The sequence below is a fragment of the Amia ocellicauda genome, chromosome 14 (assembly GCF_036373705.1).
Source record: "Amia ocellicauda isolate fAmiCal2 chromosome 14, fAmiCal2.hap1, whole genome shotgun sequence".
Classification (NCBI taxonomy): Eukaryota; Metazoa; Chordata; class Actinopteri; order Amiiformes; family Amiidae; genus Amia; species Amia ocellicauda.
Genome location: NC_089863.1, coordinates 11459334 through 11481603, shown reverse-complemented (window position 1 = coordinate 11481603; position 22270 = coordinate 11459334). Strand labels below are relative to the sequence as shown.

Below are 22270 nucleotides of genomic sequence, written 5' to 3'. Positions count from 1 at the left end.
AAGAATCTTAAATACTTATATTTGCATAGAATATTCTGATTGTACTCAACATTCATTCAGTAACGTCTGTGTACAGAGTATGTATAACGCCGGCAGATATAGAGCAATGTACATACAGGCACAATTGTTTAAAACCCCTTATGACAAATTTGATTATTCATTTTTAATCATTCATATCATGATCAATCGCAATAACGATATTAATATCAGCGTCATTATCACTATAATACAATACCAGAAAACTTAAAGACCATAATATTCAAAGACCCTCTTTGGAGTGGGGGTGAAGCCTGCAGTTGTGCCTCATTAAGTCCTGCGCACCTGGATATGAAAGAAGCGCTGGGTTTTCCGTTGGCAAAGAGTAGAGAGATTAATACCCTGATTAATGACACCTGTGCTCTCTCACTGTGTCTCCCTGCTCCACCGCCGTGCGTTCATTACTGAGAGTTACACTGTTCTCTCTCTCTTCCTCTCTCTCTCATCCTCTTTGCTCTTGCAGAGACCCTTTCCTGGCCCGGCCCATTGTGTCCAGAGGGAGAACAGGCACAATAAAAGGTCATAGCAGGTTCCTTCCTCCAGAGACAGATCTCAGCTTCCAGTTTCTTCACAGGGAGAGAGAGAGAGGTGGGGGGAGATTAATATAGATCGGACTCAGCCCCACTAACTACACAACTGCCACACACAGAGAGAGAGAGAGAGAGAGAGAGAGAGAGAGAGAGAGAGGAGAAAGAGAGGGGGGAGAGAGAGAGAGAGAGAGAGAGAGAGAGAGAGAGGAGATAACAGGGAATTCCCCCAGTAATACAAACACACAACAAGAGGACGGGAGACATAAGGAAAGAGAGCGAAACAGACAGGGGAGGGGAGGAGAGAGTGAGAGAGAGAGAAGTGAGAAGACAGAGAGAAAGAGTTTGTATGGGGCTTGACTGGATCTCAGAATGATATGCCAGGCCAAAATGAGATGGGAGATACGGTGAGGGAGGAGAGGAAAGACTAGGAGATAGACCGGGGTCGAGTATTGAAGAGACGTACCGCAGAAAATGAGATGATGGTCAGACAGCAGTGGAGGGCGAGAAACTCTGCAGAAGAAGACAATATAACTATCTTTATTATCATCATCATCATCATCATCGTCATTATTCTTATCATTCTTTATTAATCACAATAATAATATCAGTGGCATTGTCTGAAACAATATTTCTTTTCCATCATCATCATTTAATCATTATCTGCATCCCTGTAGTAAACCTGGGAGCCCACTCCCATGTGATTACAGCTCCACTGACCTCTGACCCCGGGCCGAAGGGGGCGGAGCTCTGGCCCGGCCATTTTGACGTGACCTTCCGTGAGCCCGGCGACTCCAGGTCCTTCTGGCTCAGACCACTCCCTGTGGAGGAGGAGTCCGAGCTGCCCAGGACTGGACGGACAGACAGACAGAAAGGAGAGAGGGAGGGAGGGAGAGAGAGAGAGAGATATTGTTACTGTGGAGTTTAAGACACAGGGGCAAATGGGCAGAAACACTCAGGGACACACAGAGAGGCAGACAGACAGTGTATCCACACAGATGGAGAGACAGGCGGACTCACAGTCATCCTCCCCAGGGCAGTGCAGGTCCAGGGACAGGGGTCTCAGCGGGGGGGCATCAGTACGGGACCCTGCTGATAGAGAGAGCAGAGATCCCTCAGTAATAAGCACATGCACAGTTAGAACAGGAGACCCAGTGAGTGAGAGAGAGAGAGAGAGAGAGAGAGAGAGAGAGTTATCGAATCTGCATCTCCCGCACAGCTGCTGTGATAAACTGCTGCTGCAGCTGGATGTGTGTGGGTGTGTGCCCCCTCTGGTGGACAGACGGGAGACGTGCACCCAGCAGCTCGGTCGTACCTCCCCGAAGCAGGATGTAGTTGAGGTCGCGGTCGCTGTGGCCGCCGGCCCCCCTCTGCAGGTCTAGGAGGAGCTGACTGGAGACGCCCATACACAGAGACTCCTTCAGACACATCTCTGAGAGAGGGAGGGAGAGAGAGAGAGAGGGAGGTAAATGCAGATATTGACACACACACACACACACACTGTACAGACATACACACACACACACACACACAACGGAAGGACACTCCAGACTGACCATCGTTGGTGAGGGCGTGGCCCCCCAGGATCAAGGCCAGATGCAGTGTCCAGGCTGCCCGGCTCTCCTCGCTGGGGGCCTGCAAAGTCAGGGTGTCCCGCTGCCCCCCGCCCCGCACCCACACTGAGAAACAGGGCCCCCCGCCCGCCTCAGTCTGAGACAGACCCAGCTCTGCTGTCTGGGAGAGAAGGAGAGATACAAATCTATATTTTCCTGTTGATATTATCAATTATATCACATGCTTTGGCAATACTGTCATGCCAATAAAGCTTGCATTGCATTGAATTGAAATTGAAAGAAAATTTAATCAAGTGTGCAATATAATGTGAGTTGGCACAGCATCTATGTGTCTGTCTGCCCATGTTTCTGTGAGCATGTGTATTGCTTTGCATATTGTCTCTGTTTTGTGTTGGCATGTGTAACCTCAGCGTGTTGTCGGCGTGACTGTCGTTGGCGTATCTGCTGACCTTGATGGCGTTTTTGTAGGCGAACACGTGGTGGCCGGGCTGGGGCGTCTTCCTCTTGGTGAAGAGCAGCAGCTGGTGGTACAGGAACACCTGGCGCAGGCCCCGCCTCTTCCTGCCCCCCCACACCTCCAGCTGCTCCTGCCTCAGCAGCTCCCCCTGCTGGGAAAGGTCCACCTGCAACACAGCACAGCACAGATGTCAATACACAGCTGTAACTGACAGCATTCACGTCATTTCAAACTACGTAATTCACTGATTCATGATCTATCTATCGATCTATCTACAGGGAGGTTTTTTATTCATTGAACTTAGAAAGAGGCCTGGGAGGTGAAGGGATGATGTTTTCTAATGCTGTATTGCGGGGGGGGCATCAGGGACCATCTGATTATCTGCACTGAGGAACAAGAGTGATGCAAGACTATTTATTTATTTGTTGATTCATTTATTTATTTGCAAACAACCCTCTTGCCCAGGGCGAGCTGACAGTAGTCACAAACTGATACAAACAGAAGCATAAATTAGTAAACTAACTGTAAGAAATACATTCTTACAGTCCTGATGATAGTAAAATGTGCTCTGGCCAAGTAGAAAATGCAGCGTGTGATTCTATCTGTGGGGGGGTGAGGCAGCTAAGGGGGATAGTCACATGTCAGAGAAAATAAAATAATAAAGAAACAATTAGAAAAACGATTGTGTGCCAACAGCCAAACCGCTTCCAGATCGGAACAGTGAAACGCCCAGCTGTAAATTCAATAGAACAAATTGAAATAAATCAATGTGTGCATATACCAGCTTTTCTGCAATTGCTCCACAGTTTTAACTTCAGCAGCATCCAAAAGCCACTCAAACCCAGCCAGTCAAAGTGCTGCACTGTTTCAGCTGCAGCCAATCCGCTCCCTGACAGCTTGAATGCTGCCCCACCTCCAGCAACAAGTTCAGACAGAATACTAGACTGTGGGTTTGTAGATTCATTCAACTAGTAAAGACTGGATAGACAGAAAAGCAGTTGCTCAATATATCTACACTGTACCTCTCCATAGCGCTCCACTGGCCCAGTCCTCTCCTCTCTCACAATCTCCTTCCTCACCCAAAGACCAACCATACCACAAAGCAAGAACCAGCCCAACCCCAAAACATCCACTTCTCCACCTGTCCCAACAACCTATGATCAAGGGCTGGTTGCATAAAACTATTAGACTATTCTAAACCATTAGACTAGTTTTAATTTGCCAGACTAGTCTAATGCCAGTTAGTCAGTTGCATAATAAGAAAGACTATCGAAAGTAAGAAAGTGTCTATCGTTAGTATGACTTATAATTATGCTAAGACAAAGACTTAGTCTATGCTTATGCAACCGGCCCCAGACTTGCGCAAACTCTGAACCAAAGCCACAAAGATGTTGCCAACAAATAAATCTTCAACCTCGCGCCAGCAAACCAAAGCTGGGACGACCCGCCAACCTTGTGCCAACCTATAACCGACAGACTCCTCTTACCGGGCAGCCGGTGATGTGGGTGCTGGCGCGCAGGTCGTGGCCGTGGCGCTGAGCGCGGGTGAGCACGGCGAGGGTGGGGGCTGCAGTGAGCGGGGCATGGGGGGGGCCCAGTGCCACCAGCTGCTCCAGGAGCTCGCAGTACCGCTTCAGTTGATCCAGTGGGGCCTGGAGACAGCTGGGCAGGGGAGCAGGGGGCGGCGGGCACCCCAGCGCCTGCTGCCTGAGCTGAGAGGCAGGTGAAGAGAGAGAGAGGGAGTGAGGGAAAGGGGGAAGTGAAGAGAGATGATAGAGAGGGAGGGGGAGAGAGAAAATAATCAATTGAGAAGTTTTAATTAGATCATTCCTACCTTCATCTTTGTTTATAGTGGTTATATTTATGTTGTTTAGAAAGCATTATATTGAATAATAGAACTAAATTCTGCATTACAATTAAGATAAGTGTTATGTAAAAAGTCTAATAATCTCAATATTATTTAAGTATAAGGCTAATAAATTGCCATATCTGTATGAAATTAAGTTTTGGATGTTAAAAAAGAGGGCAGCCAGGAGCAGTGATGGTCCTGGGTCCGATTCTGACTCCTACCTTCAGATACTCTGACGCCTGGCTGACCAGCGGACAGTCCAGGTCTGGCTGGGCCTTCATGTACAGAGAGTACAGCAGGAATTGCTCCTTCTGAGAGAGGGGGAGAGACGGAGAGGGAGAAAGAGAGTTTATGAGAGGGGGGACAGAGAGAAAGGGACAGGGGTGAGAGTGTATGAGAGGAGGACAGAGAACAAGGGAGAGAGAGGGCGTAAGACAGAGGGAGAAAGAGAGACAATTGAAAGGACAAGATTTTGTAAGAGTGAGATTGAAAGGGGAGACGAGGCAAGAGAATTTGTGTGTGTGAGACATCAAAAGAGAGACAGAGAGGGAAAGAGATGGACGCAGATAAATGTTGACCTTACCAGCTAGGAAGCAAGAAAAACCAAGAACCAGACTCACATATTTGAGGAAGCACTCAGCCAGGCGCTGGGGCTGGGTACCAGTGCCCTCTATGGCAGGGAGGAGGTACTGCGAGTGGAAGGCGGTCAACTCCTCCCAGTTGCTGAAGAGGGCCGACTTTTTGCCCCGGAGGTGGAGGGGCAGGTCAGGGGCATCCATCAGAGTCATGTACCCCTCCTGCACCCCCCGCAGCATGCCCACGTACTCCCGCTCCGAACTCAGCAACCCGGACCACAGCTGGAACGCCTTACTGAGGGAGGAAGAGACAGAGAGAGAGAGAGAGAGAGAGAGCGAGAGAGAGGGAGAGAGAGAGAGAGAGAGAGAGAGAAGAGGTTTTAGTACAGACACATTCAGTGCCCTTTCTCCTCCTCAGTGTGTTACCTGTGTACAGTGTGTCACCTGTACGCGACATGTCTGTCCAGTGCAGCTGTCTCCCTGTCGCTCCTCCCCAGCAGGACGTGTTGCCGTGGCGACCCTGTCTGGTCCACCACCTCCCTGCTGCTGACCTCCAGACCCCTGATCAGAACCCCTCCCCCTCCTGCCTGTCCCAGGACAGCGGGGGTGCTGGGGGGGGTGGTAATGAAGGGGGGCGTGTCGGCCGCTCGACGCCCCAGCCAGGATAAGGGGGACCCCCGGGCTACTGCCCCCTCGGGCCCCACCCTCGCACCCGGGTCCTTGGAGGCCCGGCGAGGAGCCAGCAGGGCGGAGAGGTCAAAGCTGGGGTTCCTTTTGCGAACCGGCTTCACTGAGGCCGGAGGGTCTGGGGGCTGTGGGGCAAATAACAATAATAATTATTATTGTTGTTTATTAGCAGAATTTCTCTGTACCTCTTTGCTCCCCTTCCTCCACCTCTTTACGGAGGACGTACGCTGTATGTCATACTTAATTGCCCCCCAATTACTATAAGGTCTAAGGCTTGGTCACTCAATAAATTTTTTTTGTCAATCACTCAATCAATCTGATATAGTGCCTTTGACCAATTTAAGATTTTTTTTTTCGCTGTACAGGCTCAATATTTGCGTGTGGACCAGCGGAACTTGAACCTTCTGGAATGCATGCAATGCTGACTGCCTGTTCTCTAGCATGATCTTACGTATGAGTATTCCTATGTTCAGAAAATCCCCAGCCCCTTCCCACACACTTGGATCTTTACTTGAAAATCTAGAACTGTAATGTTTAGAAGTGTTTTTGTTTATTTTAGTTTTTTTAATGGTTCTGGAATGTTATAGAACTCTTGGACACTTCTGGAACGTCTAGAAACTCAAAAAACAACAACAGCAACAACAACAACAACAACAACAACAACAGCAAAAGCAACAACAAAAATCACAGAAAAACGAGCGACTCACTGTTTTCTTGGAGGGGTGCAGCAGAGCCTGTAGGAAGCGAGAAGGCGGGCTGCTATTAGACTGGGCGCTGGTGGCGGGGGGACTGTTGGGGTCTTTTGCCGCTCCTCCGCCTCCCATCCTCCCCTTCCCTCTCTCCGCCAGCTCCTCTACCCGCAGCGTGGCGCTGCTGCTGTTGGGGGTGGGCAGCAGGAGGAGGGAGGCCAGGGACCCCCAGCTTTGCAGGACCGTCCCCACACCTCCCCCCCCGCCTGTCTCCGAGCCCCCCGTCTCCGAGTCCCGGCCCCTGTTGGCGAGGGAGGTGGTCCAGTCCGCGGACAGGTCGCTCATGCTCTGCGAGGGGGTGGAGCTGAGCTTGGCGCGCTGGCAGTGCTGCGCCAGGAGGAGGCGCTCCCTCAGGGCGGACAGGGTCTGGTCGTAGCGCGCTCGCACCGACGCCCAGCGCTCGAACAGGGACCCTCCCTCCACTTCCCTGACTCCTCCCTCTCCGCCCAGCTCCAGGGCCAGGGCGCGGGCATCACGGAAACGGGAGGCGGGGATCTCCGGGAGGTCGCCGCAGCAGTGCTGGAGGACGGAGAGGGCGTGGCCACAGCCCGAGGGGGAGAGGCAGAGGGCCGGGGGGGCCTGAGAGAGGCGACTCTGCACCTCCTCACACCACTGAGAGGCCTGCAGGGGGGCAGGGGAGAGGGTTAATACAGATATACTGAGACAGAGAGAGAGGGAGAGATGGGTAAATGCATATTGAGACAGAGGTTATCCTAGATACAGGCTGAAGCACACAGACACACAAATACAGACAGCCACACAGAGACAGAAACCCAGAGACAGATACACAGACATAGACATACACACACTCAGACACATACACAGACACACATACACACACACACATACATGCACATAAACCCAGACGCCCACAGACATAGACACGCAGACACTCAGACACACACAGACACACATGTAGACAATTTACACACAGAGATTGAAACAGACATACTCAGAAACAGACTTACAAGATTACTGAGACAGAGAGGGCAGTAACAGGCACACACACACACACACACACACACGCACACACACACACACACACACGCACACACACACACACACACACACGCACACATACATGCAGACTCTGACCTCACTCAGAGTGGACTGCAGTCTCAGCCTCTTGTCCAGTTGGGTACCACAGACCTCCAGCGTGTCAGTGAGGCTGCGCAGTCGCTCCCTCAGGGCAGGGCCACGTCCCTCTGCTCGTGCCACCCCCCCCGGGCTCCCTGGAGCCCCTGCGCCGGCCCCACTGCCCTCCAGCTCAGACAGCATCTCGCAGGCCTCCCTGCAGCGCTCCTGCCACGGCGACAACAACGCAACATTGTGTCGTACATTAGAAGTGTTGGTACAGCAGACCGGACCTGTGCCAGACGTGCAGAGTGTGCAGCACGCCGCACAGAACACACCGTACATGTGTTTAAAAGTGTGAAAAAAATTGCATGCACCATAGGTATATTTTAATGCACAATGTAGACACATGTATGAAATATATGAGAAACATAGGCCATGACATGCAACACAGGCACAAGCAGGCACGCACTGTAACACAGAACACGGACACAAGTACACATGCACTACACACGCACTGTAACACAATACAGGGACACAAACACACATGTACAACACACACACTATAACACACAACATTACAACAGACTCTGGGCGGGCTTACCATGGTTGTCTGGCTGAAGAGTTTGAACTCCTGGCTCTTGTGGGACAGGAGCTCCAGACAGTCGCCCAGATCCCTGAACCCACGGACCAACTGCTCAGCCTCCCCCAGCCAGCACTCACACTGCCAACACATAGAGCGAGGGAGAGGGGTTAATACAGAGAGAGAGAGAGAGAGAGAGAGAGAGAGAGAGAGAGAGAGAGAGACAGATTATTATTGTGAGAAATGTCAGTCGCATGTATTTCCACATCTGCCCACTAGAGGGTGATCAAGGCCCTTCGGTACAGCAACTTTGAACAGATTTTAGCCTCTGATTCTCCCTATGAAATAAAATAAAATAAAAAAAGGTTGGAATCAGCCATTCATTATTCTTCTTCACCCCCCAATTTGTAACAATTGTCATTGTTAATTAAATGATGACACAGCAGTCTCCTTACGAGAAACCCTCCCTGTCTCTCTCTCTCTCTCTCTCTCTCTCTCTCTCTCTCTCTCTCTCTCTCTCTCTCTGTATGTGTCTCTCTATCACACCACCTCCGTTATCTGATGGAGACAGGAAGTCACACCTTGTCCAGTTTCTCCTCTAGAGTGGCCAGCCGGCTAAGTGCTTCCAAGTCACGGCCCCTCTGGTTGGACACGCGGACCAATAGGTGAAGAGAGTCGTCCACACTTTCATAAAGTTCAGAGGTCACAGCCAGGGCTGCCCTATGGAAGGAGGGAGAAAGACAGGAAGCTTGTCAGCATGTCAGTCAGTCAGTCAGTGTGTCAGTGTGTCAGTCAGTATGTCAGTGTGTCAGTCAGTCAGTCAGTGTGTCAGTCAGTCAGTCAGTCATTGTGTCAGTCAGTCAGTCAGTCATTCATTGTCAGTCAGTCAGTCAGTCATTGTGTCAGTCAGTCAGTCAATCAGTGCGTCAATTAGTGTGTCAGTCAGTGTGTCTGTCAGTCAGTCAGTCATGGTGTCAGTCAGTCAGTCAGTCATTCAGTGTGTCAGTCAGTCAGTCATTGTGTCAGTCAGTCAGTCAGTCAATCAGTGTGTCAGTCAGTCAATCAGTCAGTCAATCAGTGTGTCAGTCAGTCAGTCAGTCTGTCATTGTGTCAGTCAGTCAGTCAATCAGTGTGTCAGTCAATCAGTCAGTCAGGCAATCAGTGTGTCAGTCAGTCAGTCAGGCAATCAGTGTGTCAGTCAGTCAGTCAGTGCATCAGTCATTCAGTCAGTGTATCAGTCAGTCAGTCAGTCAGTGCATCAGTTAGTGTGTCAGTCAGTGTGTCAGTCAGTCAGTCAGCCAGTGTGTCAGCCAGTCAGTCAGTCAGTATGTCAGTCAGTCAGTGTGTCATTCAGGCAGTCAGTGTATCAGTCAGTCAGTGTGTCAGTCAGTCAGTCAGTCAGTCAGTCAGTCAGTATGTCAGTCAGTCAGTGTGTCATTCAGGCAGTCAGTCAGTCAGTCAGTGTGTCAGTCGGTCAGTCAGTCAGTGTGTCATTCAGTCATTCAGTGTGTCAGTCAGTGTGTCAGTCAAGCAATGCGTATGCCACTGCGTCAGCCACTGTGTCAGTTGGTCAGTGTGTCAGTTGTGCGTCATTACATTTTGTTCAGCTAATTTTTTCCCCTAAACAGGAAATTCCAGGATTTGATTGGTGTGAAAACACAAAACAAGGAGGGATGGAGAGAGAGAGAGAGAGAGAGAGAGACACACAGGGGGGAAGTGGGTGTGTGCTTGAATGAGTGCAGCTCTGTGAAAGTGCCGCTCCCCACCCCCACCCCGTCCCTGCTGGAGGAAGTACGGGCCCACCCCCCTCTTGAGAATAGAGGCACAGAGAGAGAGAGAGAGAGAGAGAGAGAGAGAGAGAGAGGGAGATGTGTCAACTGAGACACCAACTTCAACACACTGACTGGACTGCCGCCACTGTCTCTCTCTGTTGTGTGTTTATTACTGAAGGATTCGCTGTCATCTCATCTCCCTCTCTGTCTCCTGTCCTGTCGTGTGTGTGTTTATTACTGAGGAATTATATATTTCCCTCTCTCTCTTTCACTGTCTCGTGTCCTGCACACACAACAATAGGACAGGACACACAGCAAGAGAGAGAGACAGAGAGGGAAGGGTGAGGACAATGAGGGACAGAGTGATTCAGCCCAGTGCTGTGCAGCGTCTGCACTTTCAGAAACAGCTGCAGTCAGACAGACAGCCCCCACAGTTTCTAGCTCTCTTTCGCTCTCTTTCTCTTTCTGTCTCTCTCTCTCCCCTTTGTCTCCCTCTTTCTGTCTCTCTCTCCCGCTGCACAATTGCAGGAATGTCTGACTGTGCAAATAGACTGCATCTATTCACACAGCCTGCCTACAGCTTCCCTCTCTCTTTCTCTCTCTCTGCCAACTCATTCCGATTGCTGCTACCAGTCCAAACCTCAGAGTGTGCTCTGATGATAAACAAATTTAAAGCTGACTGACTGACTGACGCCCTGCCCAACAGACACACTCAGTCTGTCTGTCTACTTGGCGACCTTGCCGGGGATACCTGCAGTCAGGGGACAGCTGGGGAAGCTCCACCTCTTTGCGGAGGCGTGCCAACATGGCCCCACCCTCCCTCTGCACCAGGGTTAGCCGTTCGTCTGCCAGAACACTCGCCATGAGCTGCTGGTGACTCTGCATGCTACCCGGCACAGCCTGGAGAGAGAGAAAGAGGAAGAGAGATATTAGGAGGGGGGGTGGCAGAAATAACCGCATATATGGAGAGGTGGGGGGGGTTATTCCAATGTTAATTCCTTTTTCCTGCCTCTCTCTCTCATTTCACTGAGTCCTAGTGGTATCTTTCTATCGAACTTGCCCTTTCTCTTGCACGGTGGCTCTGTGCTGTTGTGGGAATCTCTCAGGTATAAATGCAACAAGGACAGGAGGGGCAAGGGAAATGTGTTAAGGGTATTGGAGGGGCCTGGCAGGCTGGTACTCACCTGGTTGTTGGCTGGCAGGGGCTCTGTCTCCAGGGCATGCAGTGTCTCCCCCAGCAGGCAGAGGGCGCTCTCACAGCACTGGCTGAAGGATTCCAGCCTCTGGAACGAGCAGAGGGATAGAGATAGAGCGAGAGCCGTAATTCACAGGGAAAAAACACACTTGAGATGGTGTCAATACGATACAACCAAAACCCCCCACCAACCCTGTCCCCTCTCACCAGTCTGTAGGAGAGCCAGACCGCGTGGCTGTGGGCACAGGTGCCCCCCAGGTTGACTGGTAGCTGCTCCGAGTCGACGTGGCTCTGCAGAGACCGGATGCCTCTAACCAGCTGGGCCTGCCAGAAAGAGACAGCCCTGAATACAGGTTCACTGACAGACGGACACACAGACTGACTGACTGTCTGCTGTGTTACCTCTGTGCCAGGGATGCCGGGGACCGCGCTCTCCTCCGAGTCTGACGCCACCAGGAACAGCACAGAGCCCAGGCCGCCGGGCACCCTCTCCTGCCACAAACAAAACACAGTTACCCACGCTCTGACCTGCCCTGACCCCCAGATTCTGCCCCAACCCCCAAGAAATATCCCACCTCTGCATCTCCCATCTCACCTCTACAACTCACTCCCACCCAACCCCTTCCACTACCTCTAACCCTCCTTCACTCGTTCCCTCAGAGCCCTTGGGTGTCCCCGGCAGTATTACCTGATAAGCCGTCAGAGCCCCCAGGGGAAGCGTTAAGGGGGAGGCCTGACGACAGTCCACTATCATGGCCAGTCCTTGCTGACGGGCTGGGCAGCTGCGGAGAGAGGGAGATGGGGAAAGAGAGACCGTTAGAGGGAGAGACAGAGAGTGGGAGAGATGGGGATCAGAGAGAGAGAGCGAGTAGAAGGGAGGGATAGAGGGACAGACAGAGAGATGAAAGGTGAGAGTTAGATAGAGAGAGACCCTCAGTCAGTAAGGCCTGACTCCTGCCCCTAGTCACCTCGTGAGGCCATAGAGACAGGCCAAGGTTTGGGCGATCTCGTCGTCACGGTAGCTGCAGTTAGGACTCCGCATTTCCATGACAACAACGGCCCGCCCTGCCTTGTCCATAGTGCCTGCGCCAAAGAGATAGAGAGAGAGAGGGAGAAAGTGTTACAGGGGTCATTAATGACAAGGCAGTGTTGCATGACTCAAACTGGAAGAGAAAGAAGAAACCCCAAAGCTCCGCCCACCTGGGAGAGTCAGCAGCCCGGATTGGAGCAGCGCAGGGTTCAGGTCGCGCAGGAGCAGAGGAGTCTGACAGGAGGAAGCCGATGACTGGTCAGGAAGCCCGGCTGGCTCCGCTTCCTCGGGGGCGTGGTCAGCACACACCACCTGCGATTGGCTGTCGGCTTGGATGGGCGGGGTTTCAGATTGGTCTGCAGTCCTGGCCTGCCCATCCTGCCCTGCTTCAGGTAAGAGAATCGTGATTAAGGGAGGCGTTTCACACATCCTCTCCCCTGTACATTATGGGCCAACAATGACATTGCCTATTGAGAAATACAGACAGCTTGTAGCCTCAACATGTCTGGGGTTTTGATCTGGACTCTGGGATAGTTAGCAAACTTGTCAAATTTGCAGATGATACAAAAATAAATGGCTCAGCAGATACAATCTCGGCAGCACAGGCTATTCAAAGGGACTTAGATAACATTCAGGTGTGGGCCGACACCTGGCCGATGAATTTCAATATGGACAGGTGCAAACAATGTGGGGAAGCAATGGAAAAGGCAAACAGAATGCTAGGGTATATTGTCAAAAGTGTAGAATTGAGAACAAGGGCAGTAATGTTCAGACTGTACAATGCACTAGTTAGAGCTCATCCGGATACTGTATGCAGTTCTGGGCTCCACACTTCAAGAAAGATATCGCTGCTCTAGAGGCAGTTCAGAGGAGAGCAACCAGACTTATTCCAGGTCTGAAGGGAAAGTCCTACTGAGAGACTGAGGAACTGAACCTTTTCACCCTGGAACAGAGGAGACTACGTGGGGACTTGATCCAAGTCTTCAAAATCATGAAAGGCATCGACCACATCAAACCAGAGGAGCTTTTCCAGAACACCTTCATGATTGTGTTTTGGACTCACTTGTAGGGCTTGTAGGGCATGGACTGATGTCACTCTATTCTATTTACTATTTACAGAGACGGGAAGCAGATCTGCAGGGGAAAAGAATAAATGTCCGTGTCCCTTCCCCTGAATCATGGCATTACATTACCTGTACTTGTCCTGTCCAGTCCCGCCTGCTGGGCCCCCTCATTGGCTGGCTGCGACCCTTGACCGCCATCTGCGTGAGTCCAGGCCTGCTCTGATTGGCCAACAGAGAGAGAGGCTGCTGTGGTGTCGGGGGCATGACCTTCGAGCCCTTGCTGCGGGGCGCACACGGAGGAGGAGAAGGGTGGCATCTCGGACTCAGGGATAAGGTGGGGGGAGGATTTCTCCTTGACCACCTGCTCCCTCTGAGCAGCCCTCCCTGGCTGCTGCACCACCGGCTTGGCTTTCCCTTTCCCACCTCTCGCCTTCCTCCTCCTCCTGCTCAACGAAGAATAGAGATCAGCCCTCATACACATCCAGTCGGGTAGTAAATCAGTCAGTCAGTCCCTCAATCAGTCATTATAAACAATCAGTCCATCACTTATATGAGTTGCCATACCAGTTTATGCCTCTAGCTGACTCTGTTGGAGGAAGTGAGTGGGACACATTGTACTGTACCTGTTTGCTCTCACTCCAGCTGCCCTCACATCCTTGGCTCTGGGGGGGGTGGCTTTGTCCTCCCTCTTCCCAGCATGCCCCGCCCCTGGGTCCTCCTGTCCCCGGTTCAGCCCAGATTCACACTGACTCACGCTCGTCTGACCTGGGTTCTGCTTGGGGTTAGACCCAGGCGCCGCAGGGCAAGGCCGGTCTCCTGGCTTTGGGCAGGGCCGGAGCGGGGCAGTCTGCGTCGAGTGATCGGGGCAGGGGGAGTGGGCCGAGTCATCTGCGGTGACATCATCCTGGCTCCCTAACGATCTCGGGGGGGGATCCCCTTCCCGGGCCAGTGGTGGCTGTGGGGATCCAGTGTGGACAACCAATTGGCTCTCAGGATCCCGTTCTCTTTGGCTGAGCTCCCCGTTGGATCCCTTTCTGGAGTCGGAGGACTGGTTAGGGGCCTGTCCACTGAGATCCTCTGATTGGTCCTTGCAGGCTATTCCTGCCTCGCCATTGGTCTCCTGGTCCCAACCCCGGCTCGCTGACTGGTTGCCGATTTGGCACCCACCCCCTGACTTCCCCTTCCTGTCTCTGGCTCTTTCCTGGGCTGCCCTCTCTGACCCAGTCTCCACCTCCCCTTCAGGGACACCCACAGGTGCCCAAGGCGACAGTCCCACGGGCCTCTCCTGGGCCAGGACCCGAATGTAGCGATCTGGATCTGAATTCCTGGGAAGGTCAATGACATTCGGGATGGGCCGGGATAGGAATTCTTCCCCGGACAGCCTCAAATCCTCCACCCCCTTTCCTTTCCCCTTCCTGGAGCAGGAGGAGGAAGAGGAGGAAGAAGAGATGGCAGAAGAGGTGGACGAGGAGGTAGAAAAGGATGAGGGTGAAAAGGAGGAGGAGGAGGAAGAGGAGGAGGAGGTTCTCTTAGAGTCACTCCTGCAATGCAGCCAGGCCTTGCCCCTCTTGCCCTTGGCCAGCTTCCCCTTCTTCAGCAGGGGGACGGTCTTGGTCTTGCTGATCCCGTGCATCTCCAGATACCTCTGCTTCATATCCTGCCCCTCTAATTCTGCTCTGTGGTCTGGGATACTCCTGAAGTCCAGAAGCTCCACATACTCCCCTCCTGCCTCCTCCAGCTCCTTCTCCAGAGGCCAGGGGTCCTTGCCTGGGCTTGGGGGGGTCCAGTAGCCCTCTTTATCCTCATCCTCATCCTCCTCCACATTCCCATGTCCATCCTCCAGTTCCCTGGCGGTCTGTGGCAGGGTGTGGACTTCTGGGTCCCAGTCTCCAGGAGCAGGGCGAAATCCTTTGGGATCATCTTCCCCCTGGAACACAGGGGAACTCCGGGGAGACCCCCCGTCCGCGGGACATCCCGGCTCGAGCACGAACCTGGGGTACACGATGTCCCGCCAGGGGAGTCGGACCAATCCCTCACCAGTGGTGACCAAGCACATCTCCAGCCTCCTCTCTCCTCCTCCTCCTCCTCTCTCCTTGTTGATGCCGTTCAGCCACTCAGGGGTGAACACGTGGGTGTGCTGGGACTCTGGGATGAGGATCTCTTGAACAGTGCGCCCCCCCGCGGACAGGCACTTGAGGGCGAGGCGGGGGCAACGGGCAGAGAAGGGCACCACCTGCAGGTAGAAGTCACGCGGCCCCAGCAAGTGCCAGTCCAGCGTGGACAGCTGCACCACCACCTTCTCGCCCAGGCACAGCGGCCAGCCGGCGTGGACAAACAGGCAGCCCACATACTGGGACTGGAACGGACAGGAGAGGAGGGATGACCAGGTGGAGGAGAGGGGATTGGGGTTGAATATGGGGTAGAAGAGCAGGAGGAGGGAGAGAACGGGAAAAGGATGGGTGGGGAGAGAAGGAGAGGGGAAGGATAATGGAGAGGATAATAGAAATTGGGATGAGATCGGGATTAGATGAGGGAATGGGGTTGTGTAAGTGGAGGAGAGGGGAAGAGAAGGGGAGAGGATAGGGGAGAAAGAGGGGGAGATGGGGCCATGGATAAGGATTGGGATGGGAGGATTGGGTAGGGAAGGGGGACAGGGGGAGGTGAGAGAGAGGGGCATTTAGTTAGTGTGACTATAGTAACTCTCTCTCATCTTCTCTCTCTTCCTATCTGTCCTTCAGTGCAGTATTAGTGCTCTGCAGTATGCTGTCATTCTGCCGGAAAGTCTGTTATTCTTCTTCCCTCTCTTATTTCCTCTCTCTCTCTCACCACACTCCCCTCTCTCTTTCCCTCCACTGCCCTCTCATTCTCTCCCCTGTCTTTCTCTTTGTTTCTCTCCCCTCCCTCTCCCTCTTTCTCACCCTCTCTCTCTCTCTCTCTCGCTCTCTGTGTTTCCTTCCCTCACTTCCTCCCTCCCGCTCTCTCTCTCTCTCTCTCTCTCTCTCTCTCTCTGGTCTGGGAAGGCACATATGGAAACCATTACCACTATGACTCACTCCTCTCTGAAGGACCAGCTTTCCTCCCCCAGCAACACACAGCAACACTGCTAGCTCCTCTCTGACTCTCTCTCTCTCGCTCTCTCTCCCTTGATGTATTGGCGTGTGTTTATTGTGCTCTATATCTGCCCTTCTTCCTCACACTCTCGCTCAATAAATTCAATTAAAGGTGCTTTATTGCCATGCCATATATCATGTATTTCCAAAGCATTAACAAATGATAAACAGAAACTTGAATAATTGTAATAATATGTTGGTAAATCTCTGTTTCTCTCTCTCTCTCTCTCTCTCTCTCTCTCTCTCTCTCTCTCTCCTTCTCTACTGAGCATGCCCACTAAACTCTCCCCACTCCACCCCAGCCCCCCACCCCCCAAACACTCACACAGGCCTGTTGCTGCAGCCGGTGGAGCAGGTGCTTGGCGGGGATGAAATAGTCCAGTAGGTAGCGCAGGGCGTCATGCCGGTAGGTGCCCTCCAGCACCGAGAACACCTGGCCCAGCAGGGGGGGCGCCGTGGCCTCGAACGGGGGGTACAGGGAGGACAGCGCCCCCTGCACGCAGTCCTCCACCGCCTCGGAGCCCTGAGGGACAGGAGAGGGAGACAGGCGGAGGGAGAGAGAGACAGAGGGAGCGAGAGAGGTAGGACATTAGAACTGAAACTGTACAGTTTTCGGTGTGACTATCACTACCCCCCCCAAAACAAATCAAATGCTCAGTGTAATTCAATGTAAACAGGGTAATTGAGCGTATCCAGTGCTGCGGCTCCCTATTACTGGACCATAGGCTTCGATTTCTGTGGGATGGGAGGCGGAGCGGGGGGAGGGGTGTTAATACAGTATTCCTGCTGGTCTGTTGTCATGACAACTCTGGCAACACTGGTCAAAACTGTTACACTGCACCCGCTAACCCCCGCCCCGCCCTTCTCTCTCACACTCCCACTGTTGCACTCTCACTCACACGCTCACTCACTCACCCTCACACTCCTTCTCTCGCTCCCTCTAACCTCCCCTCTTCTACCCCCTCCCTTCAAAATCATCTGAATGTGATTACAGGAAATAAGCATTCATAAAAACACAGAGAGAGCTGTTCAAGATAGCCAGCAAACTAGACTGAGTCCCGGCCAGAGAGAGGGAGATAGAGAGAGAGAGAACGGGGGGGACTGAAGAGAACTGTAGAGAGAGAGACTTTTTCCTTCTGGTTCATCACTGAAAGGTTCTGTTATCTTCTCCCTGCTTCTCTCTCTCCCTCTTTGTCTCCCTCTCTGTGTCTCCTGTCCTCTTACTCACACTGTTTCTTACTTTCTCTTGCTCTGTCTCTCTCTGCCTCTCATCAATTAATCAATCAATCAATCAATTCATTTTTAATTGGTGAAGGTAGCCACAGAGCGCTTTAGAGTAAATAAACGATTATGGTACAGAGGCGAACCCCTGTATGATGACACAGCAGTCCTCACTAAGTGATTCTGTCTCTCTCTCTCCCTCTCTCCGTCTCCTCTGTCCTGGTCTGAGATGCTGGCCGAGATCTCCAGGACTGCATGGGCTCCTCCTGCACAGTGTACAGGGGCCGTCACCCTGGGGCCGCCATGGTTTCTTTTCTCACGAAGTAAAAGAAAGGAAGAAAGCAAGCAAGCAAGCAAGAAACAGCTGGGTAGAAGGAGAGTCTTTCCAGATGTTTTGTGGAGGCAGGAGAGTACAGACAAAAGCTTTGGGGGAAAGGAGAGAGAGAGTGAGAGAGAGAGAGAGAGAGAGAGAGAGAGAGAGAGAGAGAGAGTGGGGGAGACCGAGGGGGAAGAGGAAAAACGCGAGAACGAGAGAGGGAGAGGGTACTGAAACGAACCAGATGTGCTGTTGCGACACAAAAAAGAGAGAGAGAGAGAGATACATTCTGAGGTTTACGCACTACTGAGAGAGAGAGAGTGGTGTTATCTGTAATCCAATGTATTTTTAATTGCATTGGCAAAACAATGACTCTCATCGTGCCAATAAAATCCAGAAAGATAGGGAGACAGACACAGAGAGAGAGACAGAGAGAGAAAGAGACGGAGAGAGGGGAGGGGGCTAGGTGGGGATTGTCTGAGGGAAACCGAGAGAAAGAGAGGTTAACACAAACATACCGAGACCATTTCAGTACTCTCCCACTGAGAGAGAGACAGAGATAGAGAGAGAGAGAGGGACAGGGGCAGGCTCAGGGGTGTTAATACAAACAGACTGTGCAATAGAGTAAACTCAGTCTGGCTCATCCACAGCTGTCTCAATGACATTCATTTCAGTTCAATCCGGTTTCATACGGTTCAGTACAACCCGGCTCAAGTCAAATGTTACTCGAATCCCTCTCTCTCCCTCTCATCCAAAACTCTCCCTTTTTCCTCTCCCCCCTCTCTTCCTTGTCCTCTCTCTCTCTCTCTCCCCCCTCTCTCCTATCCACAGCCTTTTAGCCCCAGCCTGGCTTTTCCACGGCACCGCCACGCTGAAGAGAAAAAAAAAAGAAGCTTGGAAAAAACCCTGTCATGAATCTGTCTTTATATAAATATATATATAAATTACAACAAGTCCTGCTTATTTTCCCAGCCCTTTTCCAGTTCCCGTTCCAGCAGCACCGGCACACGGCTGCCCACCGCACAGGAGTCGAGGGAGCCGGTCTGACTGCTGCTGCTGAGATATTTTTATTACGCGAAATATCTGAGCGTTTCTTGAAATTTACCGGTTATTTTCATCTTCATAAATATTCTCGAATCGCTGTCACTGTCGTTTTCTGTTTTGTTTTGTTTTGAATTTGATGGGCATATCAGTCTGTCAGTCAGTGCTCTCTCTCTGTCTCTGTCTCTCTCTCTCCCTCTCTCTCAGTCAGTCAGTCAGTCAGTCATACAGCTTCAGCAACATGACCTGGAGTTGCTAAACCCTATACTATACTATACTATAGTCCACACAGCATTGCCTCCCATCTGGGCTCTAAACTATACTATACTATGCTATACAATATGATAGTCCACACAGCACTGTCTCCAGTCTGGGCCCCTTTACTATACTATACTATACTATACTACACTATACAGTAATCCCTCGAGATACGCCAATTCGAGTAACATGGTTTTCTCATTAACACAATTTTGTGTCTTGCAGCCACGTGTTTGTACTCAGTGTTTACAGAAGTCCATTCCAGCAGGGACCTGGCAAGAGATTATTTCCCTAAAGCCTTAATAAAAATTAAATTAAACCAGCAATATGCTCACTGGGACAACCTTCTTCTCATTTAGTTTAATTTGAACAATGAATTCAGAAAGGATCCCAGAACAATCTGGAAAGTTCTGAAGTCTCTCTCCAAACACAGTCATGTGCAGCTTGGGTGTCTAGAGAGGAAGTTGGGGCCCTTGACCAGTCAGTCCACTCTGTTTGGCCCTTGTGAAGTGACATATTCGCCCCTGGCTTCTGCTTGAATTCGCATTATAGAGCCTTGACAATGAGTTCCAGGCGGCCTGGGAGCGGCGATAGTCCTTACGGATCAGAATTGTCCTTGATCTCAATTGAACATTTTAAGCGTTTTTCTATTTTATAGTGCATTATATCTGTTAATCTTTAATTTGTTACTTGTGTGTAACATAGGTGTTTAAAATATGGTGTCTGAGTAACACATAGCGTCACATTTCCATTGCTTGTGATGTGATGATGCTGCCCAAGTTGCACGATTGTAGCAACTCTTGTGTATCTCGCGGGATGACTGTGTTACAGTCCCCACAGCGCTGGCTCCAGTCTGACCAGGATTCCCCAAGGGTAGGGCACACAGCTGGCCAGATTCCTCTGCTCACCACACAACAGCGCCTCCCTCTGGATCGTGATATAATTATGTAAAAGTGAATCAGTAGTTCTGTCAACATCCCTCGCCGTCTGCAAACTGGGGTGGCCACAACATCATACCGGCCTGTGTGCACTTTTTTGCAAGGTTGATACGTTACTTGGTCAGTTGGGCTGGTGGCACACGTGTCTGGATGTGTGCATGCGTGCGTTTGTTTGTGCATGTATTTGTGTATATGCGTGTGGGCTCACATACACCGTCTTCCTCTCTCCCCCGTGTCTAGAGCATGGACTCAACAATTTACAGCCCTCCCCCCCTTAAAGAAACAAAAAATAAATCAGGAGGGGGCCTTTGAATTGATTGCACATCTAGGAAAAGAATAAATGAATCAATTGATCAAGGAGCAGACGGGGCCGCAGCTGCGAGTGTTGCAGCGATTCGTGACACAACACCCCCCTCTCCTCAGCGTGTCTCCGTCAGTCGTGTAACATGTTTCCAAACATCCTCCACATATTTTCCCCTGCTCTCTCTCTCTCTCTCTCTCTCTCTCTCTCTCTCTCTCTCTCTCCCCTCCCTCCCCAACCACCAGCTCCTGTTCTGTTTGACACGGAAACTTTAGCATCACCCAAACCACGGCTCCCTCTCTCCCCCCTGCACCCCCACCTCCTCCTCCTCCTCCTCTCTCCACAGATGCTGGCCTCTATCCCTGCAGCCCAGCCAGGCACCCCACCCTGTCTGCTTCGACACACACACTGCAGCCCTGCCAGAGAGAGAGAGCGCGAGAGAGAGAGTTAATGCCAGAGATGAAAGAGTGAGTGAGCGTGAGACAGAAGAAGAGAGAAAGGCTCCTTGTCTCTCTCTCTCACTTTCCCAGCTTTCTCCCTCCTGCTCTTTTCAACTCTCCTTCCCTGTGGCCATCTCCCTCTCTCTCTCCCCCGGAGAAAGTTTCTCTCTCTTCCTCTCCCGCTCTCACTGTCACCCTCTCTCCTCTCCCTATCACACTCTCTATCCTTCCCCCTCTCCCTCTCTCTCTCTCTCTGTCTTGGACAAGTTCTCTGGTTGTACAGTCGGTGACTCAGCAGCAGGAGTCATAGAACTCACATGTTACTGTGACCATTCACCCACTGCTGGTCCGACACTCTGCACTCCCTTTACAATTGGCCTATTATAAAAGTGCCTGCTAAATGATTTATTGTGATGAGGATGATGTTAAACTTTAACTTCATGAACGTTGACGCACGCTTACACACACAAGTCCTCTGGGACTCGCACTGTCGTTCCACATCTGCTCGCAAGTCCCATGGCGCAAACAGCAGAGCTCTGGCTCCGATGCTGGCTCCCAGGCTGAGCACTGGGGGGCGCTGTTACAAGTCCCAACTGAGGGGCCACAAGCCCACCAACCTAAAGGGCCATACACTGACCGACCGACTGATACAGACTGCATATCTTGTATAAATTAACAACACATTATATTGTCAGCCTACCAAATAAATATAAGGATTACAGCCTAAAATGTATTTACTATATGAACACATATATTTGAAATATACAGAAAAGTGGGGCACCCTTGTGATTTGATAAAAAAAAAAACAATCACACAATTCTTCCATATATTAATAATATATAGTTGTTACGTTTGGTTATACTGCAATACTTTACTGAACTATACTGCACTGGATTGCAATGCACTATACTTCTACTAGACACTATAGCGCTGCACAGATATGTAAATAGAGACAAATACAGACCGGATTCATAGGTATCTCATGCAATGTGCAGATGACAGACACACTTAGACAGTATTAGCATGATAATCCCATGTTTTACTGTCATAAGTGATGTGCTGTAAGCGCTGCGCTCCGCATCCTCTCTTCCTCTATCGCTCCATCCTTCCCTCCGTCCCTCCCGCTCTCACCATCGGACGAGTCTCGCTGCCGGTCCGGCTACATCCTCCTCCGGCTTCCTCTGTCGTTCCTCTTTCACTCTTCTTTTTCTTTATTCCCCTTTCTTGCTGTGTATCCCCTCTTCTCTTCCTCGCCGTCTCTGTGGTGTATTGCTCTTTTCTGCTGTCCTCTCTCGCTCCTGCGCTTCTTGCGTGTATCGCGGCTGTTCCTATATCCCCCAAAAGCGCAACATAGAGAGAAAGAGAGAGGTATTATAACTCCCCCCACCCCCCCTTTCTGTCTGTTTTTTTTTCTCTCTCTCTCTCTCTGCGCGTTTATCCCCCGCTTTTCTCTGTGGCTCGCTGTTTCTGTTC

At 51.4% G+C, this 22270-nt stretch overlaps 1 protein-coding gene across 3 annotated transcripts; it reads right to left on the bottom strand.

Moving 5' to 3' along the window:
* arhgef40 (Rho guanine nucleotide exchange factor (GEF) 40) lies at window positions 1–22264 on the bottom strand. 3 transcript variants are annotated; one of them, XM_066723031.1, is made up of 26 exons: window positions 21929–22264; window positions 16608–16805; window positions 13796–15528; window positions 13302–13615; window positions 12279–12494; window positions 12047–12161; window positions 11767–11860; window positions 11481–11570; window positions 11286–11402; window positions 11068–11166; window positions 10635–10783; window positions 8693–8831; window positions 8133–8252; window positions 7550–7756; window positions 6413–7075; window positions 5463–5830; window positions 5064–5313; window positions 4665–4754; window positions 4082–4306; window positions 2587–2760; window positions 2120–2297; window positions 1879–1995; window positions 1584–1655; window positions 1284–1414; window positions 1030–1076; window positions 1–602 (listed from the first exon to the last, which is right to left on the bottom strand). In XM_066723031.1, the coding sequence occupies exons 1-25, from the start codon at window positions 21929–21931 to the stop codon at window positions 1050–1052; spliced, it is 5889 nt and encodes a 1962-aa protein (XP_066579128.1). In that variant the 5' UTR covers window positions 21932–22264; the 3' UTR covers window positions 1–602; window positions 1030–1049. The 3 variants fall into 3 exon arrangements, with proteins under 3 accessions (XP_066579128.1, XP_066579130.1, XP_066579129.1); XM_066723033.1 differs by having other exon boundaries at window positions 1584–1652; XM_066723032.1 differs by having other exon boundaries at window positions 12279–12491.
* Window positions 22265–22270: the final 6 nt, after the last annotated feature.